The sequence below is a fragment of the Eleginops maclovinus genome, chromosome 4 (genome assembly GCF_036324505.1).
Source record: "Eleginops maclovinus isolate JMC-PN-2008 ecotype Puerto Natales chromosome 4, JC_Emac_rtc_rv5, whole genome shotgun sequence".
In the NCBI taxonomy this organism is placed as follows: Eukaryota; Metazoa; Chordata; class Actinopteri; order Perciformes; family Eleginopidae; genus Eleginops; species Eleginops maclovinus.
In genome coordinates, this window is record NC_086352.1 from 22,645,538 (window position 1) to 22,661,930 (window position 16,393).

Consider the following 16,393-nt stretch of genomic DNA (forward strand, 5'->3'; position numbering starts at 1 on the left):
ATGAGTGCATGCTGCCTGCAGCTGTAACCGGCTGTGTGTTTGGCTGTGTTAACACTCCCGGGAGCTTCCACTGCCAGTGTCCCTCTGGATACAGTCTGCAGACTGCAGACAGCCACTGCCAAGGTAACTCAAATGTATAGAACTTTCATTTGAATGAGTAAGCAAGAAGGGCGTTTCTATTCTTCAAAACTAAAACATATACACATGTTCATTTTACCTCTACCTTGGGGAAAATTGTGCTATTGAACTCACTTTTTTGAAAGGTCATTGTTATAAAACCATAACAATTACATAGCTATAGATAGTAAATAATATCTGAAACTATTGTTTTATTTTTCAGGGAAATCAATGAATGTAAAATATGGCTCATGTGACTCTGTTCTCTCATTGACTTAGTGTCAGTATTTTTTCAAACTCAAATTTTCTATCTATTCCAAATAGGTTGTACCTTCTTCCTCGCAGAAAAACACATTCTTCTAATGTTTTCTGGTGCGCCCTTAAAAAAAAACCTAACTGTATCAACCTGATGGTAGTACAACGAAAGCAGAACCTACAATTTCTGACCAAAAAGTTCTTCTATCAGTGCTTTCCTTTTCACTCTTGATAGTATGCCAACAAAATATAATAGAAAAGGTTTAAACTTAACTTGGTTTCCTCTTTTTTTCTTATCCAGACATTGATGAGTGTGCTGTTAATCAGGGGCTGGGGCTGTGCACGGAGCAGTGTCACAATTCCCCAGGATCATACCGATGTTCCTGCTCGTACGGGCACATCTTAGCCGGAGACGGACACAGCTGCATCCCTGAGTGTCCACCTGGATACAGGAAGCAACCAATAACATCTGATAACCAAAGTACACAAGATCCTAGGGAGGAGTGTGTAGGTAGGAAAAACATGATAACTGAAGTTATACCATGTATGTCTCTTTATTTCACCAAATAAATCATATATAGATGTCTCTGTGTCCACACAGATGTCAATGAGTGCCAGGAGGAAATGTGTGAGTGGCAGTGCATCAACCTGCCAGGCTCTCACCGCTGCATCTGCCCCAGAGGATACACACTGCACAGAGATGGGCGGCGCTGCAAAGGTCAGCACGTTAATGCATAATAATGACTGACTTTAATATAAATAGGAAAGTTTATGTGTAGATATTTTCTCTGTTTGGATGATGAGTGAGTTTTAAAATCTTAATTTCGCTCCCTCCCTTCCAGACATTAATGAGTGCAGTCGGAAGAATGGAGGCTGTTCTCACCTGTGTGTGAACCAAAAAGGTGTCTATAAATGTGCCTGCCCAGCCACACACCGCCTCTCCCCCTACAGCTGGAAGAAATGTGTACCAAGGATGACAGCAAGCACTGCAGCCTGAGATGGAGGCCCCACAGAGAGGCCAAACGGACATCCTGCTGGAGTCTGTTTCTTCTCGATCTTTATGTCTTTCAATGTGCAGACACACATAAATAAGTATCAGTACTATTTTTAATGACCGTGTACGTCATCCTCTAACTATGCTCTTCACAGCCCAAAAAACCTTGGAAGAATTCCCAGTGAATAGATAAATAATAAACATACGAGTGGTTTTTCTTTTATTATTGGAATGAATTCAAATATATTAACCATAATCCCACTTTTTTTTGTGTCTTCAACATAAGAAGAAATACCTCACCCCCAAAGTTGCTGATGCTGTGCCTTTCAAACTTCACAACCTATCATTGCAGAAGTTTAACTAACAAACAGATTTGCCAATGGAAATTCAAATTGAAACAATACATCTTACTGATTTCCAACACTAGCGTTTTCTACCGAATGTCATCCAGCCGTGAGTTTTATTTTCCAAAAGATATCCTCTTACTGCTGACAGTGATTGATGTTTGCTCACGGCGGGACTTACTAAAAAAACTAATATTTTCATAGGTGGCCGACCAGCTAAAAAAAATCTAGATTTATGCTTGTGATTATTTTAAAATGTAGCATAAACTTGATAATTCTCTGTATATTCATCCATATTAGTAATCCATTTCACAACTCACATCATAGTATTAAATGTATTTCAGCCACAGTAAATAGATAAGTGAAGCCCATATTTAGTTAGTCAAATGATTTTATTATTGCATGAACATAAATATATGTTTTAATAAAGGAAATGAGTAGACACTGCATTGTTAAAATAATAAAACAGGTCAAATGAGATCTGTTAACATAGTAAAATGTAATGTTGTATATATTTTTTCTAATATATTAGTTGTATTTGTTATTGTTTTAAATTCATTTTAATATTTCAGCATTATGACAGCATCCAAATATGTCATGTTAGCAACTTTTTGTCTTTTCCCCGCTTTTCACACTTACAGAGACCTTATTCAACATACTACAGAACTTTCTTGTTCTTTACCAAAATCTGACTGTACTTTTATGTCACTATGTACAAAGCATGTAATATACTGTATTTAAACATTGTATACATAAAGAACACTAATATGTTCCTCTGCTAAGGCAGACTTTTACCCTACATACTTAAAATAAATGTACTTTCACTGTACATAAATGAACACACCCTGAAAATGTAAAGCTACATGTTTCTTGCCATGTAGTGACAAAACCCTGGTGTGTCATCCATCTGCAGAGAGACAGATTAGTCATCATTCATTGTACAAAACACACACAACACATCCGCAAAAGATTCAAAACAATTCACGAGACTAAAAACATTGCCGGCATTCAAGGAAAACTATCATTCTTGTTCCCATACGGCTTAATATTGATACCAAAATACCACACCATCTAAGTTTTATTATCATCAACACTAATGTATAACGAGCCTGCATGCTATCAGGAGGTACAACTTATGTTAAATCATATGCACAAATTATTCATTTGAGGGGGAAGGTAATCAAGGTTCAAAAATGTTTTATGATTGATCAATTATTTTAGTATTTTATAGGATATTAAGGATCATTAACTACAGGAAGTGATCAAGCTATTTCCTCTTATGAATATCCAGACAACAGTTTATATAATATTCTCACACACAACACCTACAGCACATAAATGTGCTAATATCTTTGCAATTCAATTTACATAAAATGCATGATTGAAAGTCCAGCAAACAGACACTCAAGCAGCATGTTAAGAAATAAATAAATTAACAGACCAGTCTCGAAAAAAGGAAAAATATACTCCTATATAGTGGTTTGAAATCAGCTGCCAAGGCGAGTGAATTGAGGAGTAAATACTCACAAGCACCACAGGAATCGATACACTGATAACGATAAGCTTTGCTGCCTTAGGCCAGATGATTTTCTACTATGAAGCATGTCTCTCCAGGTGTTCAGTCTGCATGTTCACTGCATCAGGCAGCTGGAGCTTGGCAGGAAGTCCTGGAGATAATTGATGGTCGCCTTGGACAGGTAGGTCATGGTACCGAAGCTGCCACTGGGGGCGCTGTCGTAGAAAAAGTTGCAGATGCCAGTCGCTGGGTCTTTCTCAAGGAAATAATCACTGGCACTGTGGGACTTCTGGGGATTCAGAGGTAGAATAGAGTAAAGACACAACACATGTAACTTCATGATGACTTCATTCCATTCAAGTTCCTAAAATATGTTATCTTTAATGTTTTTTTCAGACAAAAAGCCAAATATATTCAGATAAATATGATATAAAACTCAGGAAATCTCCATATGAAAACATCGTATTTTAACCTTTTTTGCACAAAACTGACATATAAAATAAAATTTAAAAAATGACCTGGTCATTAAGGAAGAGGTCATTGGCCAGATGCAGGATGCGGTCCACGTGAACAATGCCACCGATGCTGTCCACGTCTACATCGGCCACCAGGCCCAGAACCATCATAGTCTCCACCAGCAGCTGCCGGTACTCAGGCTGAGGGACGTGGTTCAGGACAGACTCCACCTGCACCGCAAACTTGATCTCTCCCTCTGTCATCTACACACAAAAAAAACTTTAACACAGAAACACATGGAAAGTCCTAAACCAACAAAAGTCTGTGAGATGCTACCTCTCTTGTGGTAGAGGAGGGTAACACATATCCATCGATGGACAGGCCGTGGCACTTGTGCAGGATCTTCCACACCTTCTGGTAGAAACCCACCGGTACTCTGTTGATTGCTCCATCCAGCCTGCGCCTCCTCAACCACTGGCCCTGCCTCTCCTCCCAGTGCAGCTGTCCGTCACCTGGACCGTGACCCACCGGGGACAGGATGCCACTGGGGGTGGAGGGACTGCTGCAGCGCTGCCAGGAAAGAACAGGAAGATACTGTTAAAACATTTTGAATGGACCACTTAACTCATTTGTAACCCTATACCTGCAATTATACATGCATATTGATATCATGCTCTATCAAACTTGGTAAAACAGATATATGAAAGGTCAAGGCTGGTGTTATTGTGCTTTGTAGTGTAAATAACAATGACTCTACCATGACAAAAAACAACAATACATTCAATGTAATGTTCTGATATTCTGTATGCCTCCATTAATGATTGTTCAAGACATAGCAGGGTTGCAATGAAGACATTTCTGCTGTAATGCATTGTAGTGCTAATGATGTCTATTTCACAATAATAAAAAGCTAGAATAACAGCAGCCTTATCCCTAAATGATTCCTCTTTAAGCGTCAAAAGAATATATAACAAAATATCAATGAAAAATGCTTTTCAGATGAGTTTGCTCAGTGTGCCCATATATATAACTACTGCAACCCTAGGAAGGACAGACATTTATATATATATATATATATTTGTAAGCAGATGCGGTGAAATGGTTTACCGTGGAGCGAGGAGAAGTGACATTGCTACTCAAGGAATGACCGCCGCTGAAGATCTACACAGAGATATGGATGAGATGGCAGAGAACACTCTGAGATGATTCACATTTTTCTCATACTGCACAGAGATGTATAACCTGTAGATTGAAATTAAATTGTTCTGAAAAAAATGACAGATCAAAAGAAAGACCATTCCACAAACAAATGACGCCAGTAAATGCTATCATATAATGAGTCATGAGTCATGGGCTTCCTAAAAGTAGCCTATAGAAGGTCTGGATTGGATGAGGTAATGTGTTGTCTAAGAGCTCAAATTGTTTAAATTGTTATACTGTTATAACTTCAGCAGAGATTATTAGTGTACTTATTATTAGTGTTAAGCATGTTTTCCTAATGATATGTGATGAAAAGAGAGTCAGAAATGCGGGGCGTATGAGCAGGGTTTAAACGGCGGTTTGTCTTTTTTAAGACTGGCGTTAGAAACATGCTAAATATTGTCAAACCCAACGCACACTGATAGGCCGAGAGTCATCCAGCTGCAACCAAAGCAAAAACACTGTTACACTATTCTTAGATAGATAGAAAAGAAATCAGACAGACAGACAGACAGACAGACAGACAGACAGACAGACAGACAGACAGACAGACAGACAGACAGACAGACAGACAGACAGACAGACAGACAGACAGACAGAGTCTATATATTATAATGGATTATGCTGCAGTTTTTCCCAGTCTCCACACCTGTTTTATCTCACTCTTCAGCTTGTGTATCCCTGTTCGTTCGGTCTTGGTGGCTCCAGTGTGACCAAGTTCGTGTATGGAGATGGCAGGACTTGTGGCTGTTGACTGGATTGGGCGCACTGATAAACACAGATAAAAACAACCAAAAAAACTTGATTACTTCTTCCATAGCCTATTTCTAGACCTCTAAAACAATTGACCAGTAAAGTCCTAACATATACTCTGAAAAAAACAGAAGAACTCACCACTTCTCTCCACGCCAAACTCTTTGCCACTGAGGATGTGATGCAGCAGGTTCTTCATGCCAAAAGGACTCAGGCTCATCAAACTCTCAGAAGCCTCTTCCCCTTCAAAGACGATACAAATTTTAAATGTTTCATTGTTCAGTAGTGTATGCAAGTACACAGTATTTTGTGCTGTGTTTTCCTACCAGAGCAGTGCAGGCTGCGAGCGAGCTCCGTCGCCATCACCTGCATGATGAGGCCTATCCTGAGCCGGAGCATGTCCCCAAACAGAACGGGCTGCGATCGCACGTACATTGCTAGATAGACCATGATTTCCTATATGACAAACACACACAGCTGTAAGATAAGTGTCTGAATAATAATTGATGCTTCAGAGGGTTTAAGACTTACCTGTGTGAGTACAGCTATACTGATGTCCTGACCACTGGCTTCATAGATAAGATTGTTTAACTCCTCTGGAGGAAGAGGACTGAAAGGAAAAAGTGGGGAGAAAGAGTTGGCTTGTGTGGTATGATTATTAGCAAAGCCTTAATGTGAGGAGAACATCTTCTGAGTCACTGCAGTTCTTGTAATAATGACTTACACTGTGATGACTCTTTCCCTGGGCTCAGGAGGAAGACCTACAGTCAGCTGCTTGTGATGAGAAATCAGATCTGTGCAGGCCTGAGGAATAGACAGATTTTATCATGGTTCAATTAGTTATTCAGCAGGCATTCAAAGTGTTGTTCAGAGACAGTAACTCAAGAAAGTTCCAAGTACAAAATAATACCACTTACTTGGCAATACACCAGATTCAAAATGTAATGATGCAGTGTTTCTTATGGCCAGCCGATGGTGTTAAGAGACTTTTCTTTGAATGTCTGCCAAGAACATGGTTTGATGATGACTCAACCATTAACTGTGCATACATTTGTGAATTCCTATTTGGGACCTCAGTGTTTAAATCGGGACAGATTATTAAGGACAGTTTCGGTGAGGAAGCTATGTGTGTTTAATGTTTAATCTAAAAGTGTTCTAGGTGAGAAGGAGAATACTTTAGCAGAACAAAAAAGGGGAAACATTGGTCCTTGTGTATTTAGCTCAATTCATTATAAGCTTCTTGTTTTGCTTGTCGCTTAAGAAATGTTGAACTTTGTAGGGTTGTCTAGGGCCAACAGTTTGAAAAAAGTCTTGAACTAGCTGCTAAGCTGCATAGTTGTCTGCTGTAATAGAAAATGACCATCACTGACCTCAGCGAGGACCTCCACTCTCTTGCGTAGGATCCCAGAGATGTATCTGATGAGCCCCCACTCTTTGGAGGACCCAGCCTGTTCATACAGCTCCTCCAGCAGGGACCGCACGCTGACCCCGCCCTGCCCTGGACCTGACAACTCCACCAGCCAATCAGCTCCTCTGGTCATTGGAAAAAAACACAGGATGGGTCATTAAAACATTTTTTAAAATTAAGTAGGATAATAAATATGTGTGTCTGAGTAGAAGTCTCTATGTCCGTACTTCATTATGTAAAGGATGTAGAGTATGTCGGCCTGGTCCTGCAGTGTGGGACACTCTTTAAGCTGCCGCACCAGCGCTGCAAAGTCTGTGTTGCCCTGGGAGTCTCTGGGAAGGTGCAAGTCAGCAGCACTGTGGGGCTAGAGAGGGAGGTCGGTGTTATACTATTACACTTCATAGCAACACCGACATCGCAGGAGAAACAAGTGTCTACCTTGTGCTGATTTGTATGTGAGGCTTGCTGAGGTTGAGCAGGAACTTCAAGTAGGTTGAGAGCTTTGCGGCGTTTGGTCTTAATCGGAGTCACAGGCAGGTACATGGAAGACTCTGAAATACCAAACATTTTAGTGGATAATTTTTTGAAATGTTGTCAATTACTTTTCATTTGATACTTAGTTGAATATTTAATTTCGTATGGTATATTGATTTACCCGACAAAAAATTAATTCTGTTCCCGTTGAGGTCCCTGAAAACCACAACTCAATTGGATATTATTTACTTACTACAACAGTCTATTAGGCTAGTATATCTTGGTTGTTGCCAACTACAGGTCGCCAGAGAATCAAAGTTACAAAACACCGTTTTTCTCTCTTTTTTTGGAGAAAACACTACATATAAATCTGTTTTCACCTGGATTTGTGTTCCCCATAATCCCATTACCAAAACTCAACCATAGCCCAAAAGCAAAATATCATTTCTGCAGTGCCTTACTAGAGCTTTACATCTGCCTAAATAAGGCCCTACCTTGGACAGAGGCATTGAATTAACCTATATTCAAAAGGTGAAACAGACCACAGTCTCTCTTGCTTGTTCCTAACCTAGTTAAATAACCCAGAGATAAGAGACGTTTCAATTGCTTTCTTTGTCATCTCCTTTAACATAGGGTACTGCTGACCATAATGCCATCCCACAATTCCTTGCAGCAGTGCTACGGCAGACCAAGTTCTGTCTCATAAATCCGTAGCCTACTGTAAGTGCATTCTCTTTGCATAGCGGACGTCTTTTCCTTTCAATTCTCCCTCACATCTTTATTCGTCCTCATGATGTTTTTCAGATGAATAATTGGACTCCTAATAACTCACTTGGCATGTTCAGGCCCTGGACCTGGGCCATGAAGGACAAGATGTCCCTGGTGGTGTGTTCAGCACTGAAGACGTGGTGCTGCCCACTCTGGATGGGAGGAAGATGGCTCTTGGTGGTGGTGCTGTGGAGGACCTGGGTGAGGTACTGGTCAAACTGGTCTTTTGAGCCCTCTGGAGTTAGAAAGCATGCAAACCATTACTTACAGTTTAATCATTTATAAGTTTATAAGTAACACAGTTAATCAGTATCTACCCAAGGGAACATAGTTGTTGTATTCCTCTCCATAATCATCATCATCATCATCATCATCCTCTAGTAAGCTGTCATCGTTCTCTTCATCCAGGAAGCTGAGGCGAGTGTGGAAGGACGTGGTCTGGACACTGGAGAGGTCTGACATCTGCACCCTGTAGTAACATCCGCACGAAATACCCACACATCTAACATTTAACACACTAATATTATGATGTCCTGTGTAACAGAAGAAAACAGACCTTGCTCCAGCAAAATAGCCATCTTGCAGTTTCCTGAGGGTTGATACGATACACGGGTCAATCGCATCTGCATCTTCAACTGAACATAAAAAGAGAAATAAACGCCTTGAAGAGCAGTGACATAATTTGGTAAAGAAAAAGTAATGGAAATATACAGCATGTACATTTGGGATCACACACTTTGAAGCAACATTTACAATTTTACCATTACATTATTGTACAGATTATTAATTGTAATAATGTATTATATGCAACCATATTTTGGATGACATACCTGCAAGCTGACGCAATATAAAATGCTATTTTAAATTTAATTCGAGAAGGTTTCACGCATTTAATCTTCCTGAAAACTATTTCTGTGAGACTGATTATTTTCGGGTAAAGGGCCTTATTACCCAGCATGCTGCGGGTGATGGGGAAAGTGAGTGTGGGTCTTCCTGTCATCCTCCAGCAAGAGGAGAGGTAGGCCAGCTCTGTGCGTAACATCTCCACTATCATCTGGTTGTCCAGAGCCAGGTAGAAATGATGCTGATCCAGAAACTGGAGCAAAGAGAAGAGAGGAACAGTATTATTAAGAAATAAATATGACTACCACCTTGTTGTTGTGAATATCAATGTCACAACATCTCGAGTTTTACCTGAGGGGCGAAAATATAAGAACGATTTCTGATCTCGTAGAATTTGGATGTTCCCAGAACTCCAATGTGTCTGTAGGGCCTCCCACTCAAATTCAGTTTCTTACAGCTTCCTGTGGCAATGACACAAGATGTTACATTTATTATTCTTAACACAATCACATGCACACTAAAGCAAAAAAGTGATTGGTGCTCGTTTACCAAGTCTGACATAGACGTGGCTCAGGATTCGAGCAGGCATCACCCTGATGGGCATAACTTCTGCCATTGTCTGCACCATGATCCCATGATCTCTCATCAACTCCTGGATCTCCTCAGTCTCTGCTAGTACACAAACTGAAACACACATAGAAAAATAAATGTCCTGCTTTCTATAAGAAAAGCTGTATGCAAACCAACGCAATTTTTGATACTTTTGAAGTTATGGGAGTATTCCTCCTTAATTTGCCTAACAAGTGGTAAGGTGCTACGAAAACTTCTCTCCATGTTTAATCGGTGCAACAAATTTGATTCAATATAGTGTTGGTTTCTAATTCTTTCATTCTTCTTGTTAGCAGTTTTTAGGCGATTCAATTCATTTTTAATTCAACTTCTGGGCTGATATTTTCTCAAACTACTGATAGATCACAAACCTTGTACCACAACATCAGGCTTGAAGTTTGTAGAGAATCTCCGGTTGAGAGGATCTATTTCTCCTGGTGCTAAAAAGCCCTTTACACAGAAAGAAAAAGAGAGACAGAGACATGAGGTTAAGAATGGCAGTGGTCATATTGAGGGAGTGTTGTGTAAGTGCATTTTCGTCACATTTAAAATATATATAAACTGCTTTAATCCAGATAAGTGACATTGTCTATTAGATAGTCACAATAATAACAGATGCCTGCCAAGTGTGGCAGATTGCATTGGTTAAGGGCCCTGTCAATACCTCGGCCAGTAGACAGCCCAGGATGTAGAGTGACTGTCCCCACATGTGCGGCAGCTGCCCCATGGCCAATCTGTCCACTGAGTGAGGATTGCCGTACTCCTCCTCCACCTGTTAGATAACATAATAACATATTCACAATGATAATGAAAGTCTGTACCATGTTCATCTTAATTTAGAGTTTTAGCATGCTTACATTTCCATTCAACATGAAGTACATCTGAGGCTGATGGGAATGTTGTTAATCTTAGTCATAAAAAGTACTTAAAAATAAAAACAATTATAAATTGAGATTTCGCTAGCTTGTTAACATATCTAAAAAACAAGATGCTACTACAGGTAATATAGAGCACAAAATGACACATTTTTAAAGATATTTTTATTTAGCACACCCTTTGTGTCACTTCATATAAAGGAGGTTTAGTATTAAAGGCCTTCACATTCTCCAATTAGATACAACTGAAGATTATCTATCCATGAAAAACAAATGTTACTAAAGATAAGCAACAGTCCTGTCATCTTTATGAAACACTTCACACATATTTTAGGTTTCTCAGAGTATGCAACTAGAATAATGATCTGTTATACGTGTGTTGTGGTAGTGGGATACCTTGTCAAGAGGTACAGCATAAAGTTCAGGCAGCAGTTTGATGCCGTTCTTCCCTCTGATCAAAATGCCTTCCAGTGCCTCACGGTACTCCTGCACCTGTGCATAGCCCACAGTCCTTTGTTCAATATCAGAAGTGCATCTGAAGTCATTCAAAGTGACTTAATGACCGTGTGAATACAATCAAGATTGGATCAGTGTGTTTGGATTTATCACCTGTACTTGATCTCCGGTAAAGACACCATCCAGGATGAGATAGGTCCAGAAGACGGGCCACTCACACTCGATATTCTCAAAGAGCTTGAGCTCTGCAGGATCGTAGTGCAGCCGAGATGGGTCCTGGAGAGAAAACAGCGAGGGCCTACAGTACAACCATCCAGCTCAAACTATATAATACACACGCTCTTACAACAGAAAAAAAATCAAACTAAGCCACCTATAAAATCCATGCAAAGGTTATCTTATTCCATCCAAAGGTGTGGTAATCCGTAATTTGAAAACGTTTTCTGTCCCTGCTTCCTGGTTTTGACAGCAATTAAATACATTAAGAATCCCATCTTAGATTTGCAGTATATAAAATATCGTACTTCTTTAGGACATCGATATCCATCTCTGATGAAGCGACAGCAGCCATAGCGACCCTGAAACAACCCAAAAGAGTAAAAAGTGTTGGCATGAAAATTAACTTGCATGTACAAGGAAAAAAAGAGTATAGGATAAAATACTGCATCGTGTACTGTACCTGCAGTTTGCTTATGATTTCCGACTTTGTGATGGCCACGAGTTCAGCATCCTCAACAGCAAAGGCAGGGAAGGAAATGACGGACAGAAGCCCGGCGTCAATCTCCTTTGAAGTCGAAGCTCTTGGGAGCATGGAGCACAGGATAGACTGTTGGAAAACACACAGAGACGCTCAGCAGATGAGGGGAGATGTTTGTGTAGCTAAAGATAAAGAAAACAGTACCTGACAATGTTCCACTTCATCAGGCAAAACATGGATGACTGACTTTGGACCTCCATGAGCACCAAAAAGATCCAGCTCATCTATGGCCTCCAGAGCTGCCTGCACACAAACACAACTCAGAAAAAACATTCCTCTGTTGGTCTTTATGTGTGGTATGTCATAACTCTGACAATAATAACATATACCTTAGCGATTCCTACAGAGCTGCCATTGAGCTCTGGGATGCCCTGGTTGGTCTTGTCACCTCGCTCCCACATCCCATAATCCTGCAGGGAATATGAATAATATTGACATCAATTCTTCATAAATGATGCAGTCTCTAAATGATACCCATATGCATAGTAAATCAGATTTCAATTTTCAGTATTCCCTGATTGTTCTTCCCTGTTAAAACTAGTCTTCAGACAATCAAAGGACTCAAAGGAAATCACTTGTTACATTAGCCGTATGCTGCTGTGATAATTTGACAGCGACAAAAGGCTTTATAAATGCTGTAGTACTCCCAAAGACATGTAAACAAACTTGTATTTGTAATATTCCTCTTATGCTTTTACTCTGGTTGTTTCTTTTCAGTGAACTACCTTTTGCTTTCTACAAACCAAATCTCTGAAAGTGTTACTCACTGCCACTTTGTATGCAGCCTCTATGTAGAAGACCATATTTTGGATAAAAGCCACTTCATCCAGGTTTGAGATAATGCGAAGACCTGCAAGATATTGTGACAAAATCGTTACTTTAATTGTCTCCAGAGAAGGGAAGCTGACTAAGCAAGGTGAGTTATTGTTTTAATACTAAGCCAACTTTTTCGATACCTACAAAACGAAAAATGAGAGACAACACAGAAAAAATAAACAACACTCTGCATCACTGCTGTACCTGAGGCTGTCATCTGTGCCAGCATCAGCAGGTAAATGGAGGTGGCGTCTACTTGGAGATGGCCCCACTGGTCGTCCCCGACAACCGTGGCACAGGTGGGAGTATCATATTTGGCATGCAAGCAATCTTTTGTACTCTGGGTGTGTTTGAACTTCTCCACCTTGGCCACCTAAACATGTGAACAGGAAAATATGCATACACAAAAGACACAGACACATATTTAGTACTGGGTTTTTGGGGTGTTTAGCCATAAGAGAGCAGATGAGAATTCAGAAGAGATGGTGAATGACATGCAACCAAAATATCCCCCACATAAAGACTTCTACATAAAATATTGTAATTTAATCACTGTTTTATAAATCGTAAGAAGTATGTTTACATGCAAATCCCACCTATGCCCCAAAATACAGTTGTTGATCTGAAGCAGCAGAAACTGTTGATATGGAAAATAATAATATCTGTGAGAACTTCACAGTGATTCTCCAGTGATTCATTTAACTTTAGACCTACTGATGACAATGTCTCAGCAGCAGAGGATGATACGTTCATAGCTCCCTCGACACTGCAACATTTTAACACTCTGATGGGAACTTGGCATCCTCATCTTAATTCCAGTAATGGAAGAAAATGAGAGTAACACCATTACTACAGGCAGGCTTTTACGATCACTTTCACTTTAACATATAGATCACCAACATATTGTTGATGATTGGAAATATGTTTTCTGACTAACTGCTCATGGTTCCTGAGTTTGACGTGCCCGTGCAGATAGCAGCAGATTGTGGTCAGAAATCTGGAGACGCTGTTTGCATAAAACACTCTGTTTGAATAACACAGTGGCCCCGATAACACAGTGTGGTTTCTAAGAACCAAAATAGAGGCTTATCGGATTTTCTACCACGAGGATGTGATGTTCATGTGTGTAACAAGTGAACCTATGAACAACTAATTTGAGCAGAGGTCTGTCTTACCTGTCTCATCATGCACTGCAAAAGTCCCTGCATCAGCTTCACCACACTCTGTCGTAAACAACAACATTGGTTAGCTTCAATATTCAAACAAAACAACACTATACTACAATTATTTTGTAGTTTTAGTAGAGGGGAAAATAATATATCACTTTCCTGTTCAGTTCAAATATTCGTGGTAGGGGAAAATGTAGTTTACAATTACTTTTTCCTAGCTAAGTGATCACATCATCATTTAAAGTTAACTTAAAATATGAAACAATAGGTGATGAATAGATTGATTTGTGTTAATGTGTCAATTAATCATTTTCATTACAGAGGACTCTCTATTTTTATACTTTTATAATTCTAAAAGTGATGTTTTTAATTTGCTTACTACCTCTGAGTTACAGCCAAAACTAAAGCAATATGATACATACAGTATCAACATTTTGTAACAAGTTGTAACCGGCAAATATTTTATTGGATTGAAATACTTCTGTGTTGTAAAAATATAATATCTTGTGTATGTGTATATATGTTTGTGTAAATTACTCAAATAAGAATGTGCTTACACCAAATGCTTGCCACTATAAAATAAACACTGCTGTGATCATTAATAATATCCCACACACCTGCTCCAGTTCATAGGCCTTGGCCTTGTCTTCGTCTCTGTCTGCGTTCTTGCGGTAGGCCATGCCCAGCCCCCACACAGCCAGGACGCTGTAAACATTATCCCTCACCCAGGCATCCTTCTTCTGGGCACTGGCAGGCAGAAGTCCTGTCACTGGGTTCTGAAACAAACATACACACTCCTTTATCAATGAAGATACAAGTTGTTCTACTTGACCTAGTGCTTTCATAATATGGAAAGGTACAGCATACATTACTTTTTGAAGTTTTAGTTTAAGAATCTGACACTTTAATGTGCCCCCCTCCTCTGAAATCAGACCTACAGTGTGACTATACACCCTGGCATAGTCACACTGTATAAGGAAAGTTGCACTGTGTCCTTGAGTCACACTTTAAACATAGACAGCTGTTGACTGTTGAAGTCCTAATAGATAAAGGTACATAGCTCCCCGGTCCTCAGCCTTTTTCCATGGGCTGAACTTTGCTCGCCCCTTGTTTATTTTTTAGGCAGCTCAATCTGTTGAGCCTAAACCTGAACCTATAAAGGCAAACAAATATTTAAACAAAACTAGAAACAGTGTCCCTGAATGAAAATGCATTGGTGATAAGTAAGTGCAATTGCTCAAGAAAAAGAAAGTTTAAGCTAATTCCCATTTTATGTTGATTTATATTTATTCAACTCTAATACATTTTATTGGCAAATATTAAACGTTTTACTCCAAATTATGTACTTGACAGCTTTGGTGACATGTGAGTTTGCACCTTCTGTTTGAATGAACTTCTGATATATTGTTAATAATTTATGAACAAGTCCAGAGTAAATATGCACTGTACAGTACCAGCATCATCTGCAAGGTGCACAGAGTTTGGCTCAAAGTAACTACTTTTATCAATCACATGGCTTAAACACTCAATGAGTTTCTTCCATATTGTAACAAAGTATTTTATAGAGTATGCTACCTATCCATATGCAAAGTAGTTAGAATTAGCCCTCCTTTTACAATGCTACATAAGAACCATGCTAATGGTTATCAATAACTATCATAATCCAATGATATAATGTACATGATTCTGAAATAGAAAATGCTTCATAATAAGTACCATTGAAACTTAAAGCGTTTTTCAATGCAACTACATACGTACAAGACTTTTAACAATTTGCTAATGCTAATCCTGAATCCTGTCATGCAGGTCTGGAGTTACCTGGTGGCACAGGATAGTTTCTTGGATTAGCCTGGCATAGCCGTCCAGTCTCACCCCTGAGTTACTGCGGCTCCTCATCCTCAACAATCACTGCGCACAAAACACAAGTTATGTTTGACCAAGTATATAGCACTTAAACTCTGGTTATCATCTTCAGGAAAATGCAACAAATAAACGTATATTAATCCCTGACGTAATTTACCTGGCAGTGGTGCATCAACCAGTCCTGCAGTGCGGGGTGGATCTGAAAGGCTGACCGCTCCGCAGACCTGCTGCTCGGCTAAAGCTTGCTAGCTGAGCAGCATCAAGCTGTCTTTGACACAAACATGTGACGTGACACTCACCAGCCTGATTTCACACACACAGCCCGGTGTCCCAGTCAAACTGCTTGAAGTGTGTCGTCAGGCCTTACAGGTGGGAGGCTTCACAGAAAGAGAAAGCGTGTACAACATGTAAGTGAGCATTGTACATCCATCCTAAGAAAAATACATTATCTACTTGTTGTTTGAGTGAGTGCCGACAGGGGGCGCCCCATGACATCATTTTCATCCCTTCGAAGGTTTAAGGGCACAACCACAAGCAAATGTAAACAGGAGAAACTTTCCCATAAAGCTTATTTGCTCTGCACTTTTACAGAAAGAGAAACACACACACACACACACACACACACACACACACACACACACACACACACACACACACACACACACACACACACACACACACACACACACACACGAGAAACTGTATACTTTTATAAAATGT

General features: G+C 39.8%; 1 protein-coding gene across 7 annotated transcripts; it reads right to left on the reverse strand.

Moving 5' to 3' along the window:
- Positions 1 to 2,083: 2,083 nt before the first annotated feature.
- Positions 2,084 to 16,109, reverse strand: phka2 (phosphorylase kinase, alpha 2 (liver)). 7 transcript variants are annotated; one of them, XM_063882477.1, is made up of 33 exons: positions 15,831 to 16,109; positions 15,629 to 15,718; positions 14,428 to 14,586; positions 13,817 to 13,864; positions 12,846 to 13,014; positions 12,593 to 12,675; positions 12,155 to 12,235; positions 11,970 to 12,068; positions 11,748 to 11,894; positions 11,593 to 11,646; positions 11,222 to 11,344; positions 11,009 to 11,104; positions 10,402 to 10,509; positions 10,109 to 10,187; positions 9,678 to 9,812; positions 9,480 to 9,589; positions 9,237 to 9,381; positions 8,842 to 8,920; positions 8,603 to 8,754; positions 8,350 to 8,520; positions 7,482 to 7,594; positions 7,271 to 7,407; positions 7,006 to 7,168; positions 6,360 to 6,439; positions 6,167 to 6,245; positions 5,962 to 6,091; positions 5,777 to 5,878; positions 5,532 to 5,650; positions 5,300 to 5,323; positions 4,790 to 4,843; positions 4,019 to 4,252; positions 3,745 to 3,945; positions 2,084 to 3,515 (listed from the first exon to the last, which is right to left on the reverse strand). In XM_063882477.1, the coding sequence occupies exons 2-33, from the start codon at positions 15,704 to 15,706 to the stop codon at positions 3,342 to 3,344; spliced, it is 3,726 nt and encodes a 1,241-aa protein (XP_063738547.1). In that variant the 5' UTR covers positions 15,707 to 15,718; positions 15,831 to 16,109; the 3' UTR covers positions 2,084 to 3,341. The 7 variants fall into 7 exon arrangements, with proteins under 7 accessions (XP_063738547.1, XP_063738543.1, XP_063738549.1 ...); XM_063882473.1 differs by having other exon boundaries at positions 8,603 to 8,920; XM_063882479.1 differs by lacking the exons at positions 4,790 to 4,843; positions 5,300 to 5,323.
- Positions 16,110 to 16,393: the final 284 nt, after the last annotated feature.

Coding starts and splice junctions, on each gene's coding strand:
- phka2 (XM_063882473.1), bottom strand. CDS start 15,706: ATGAGGAGCCGCAGTAACTCAGGGGTGAGACTGGACGGCTATGCCAGG. Junction 10,510..11,008: donor ATGCTGTACCTCTTGACAAG/GTATCCCACTAC, acceptor GTTATCTAACAG/GTGGAGGAGGAGTACGGCAA. Junction 8,921..9,236: donor CATCACCCGCAGCATGCTGG/GTAATAAGGCCC, acceptor TTTTATGTTCAG/TTGAAGATGCAGATGCGATT.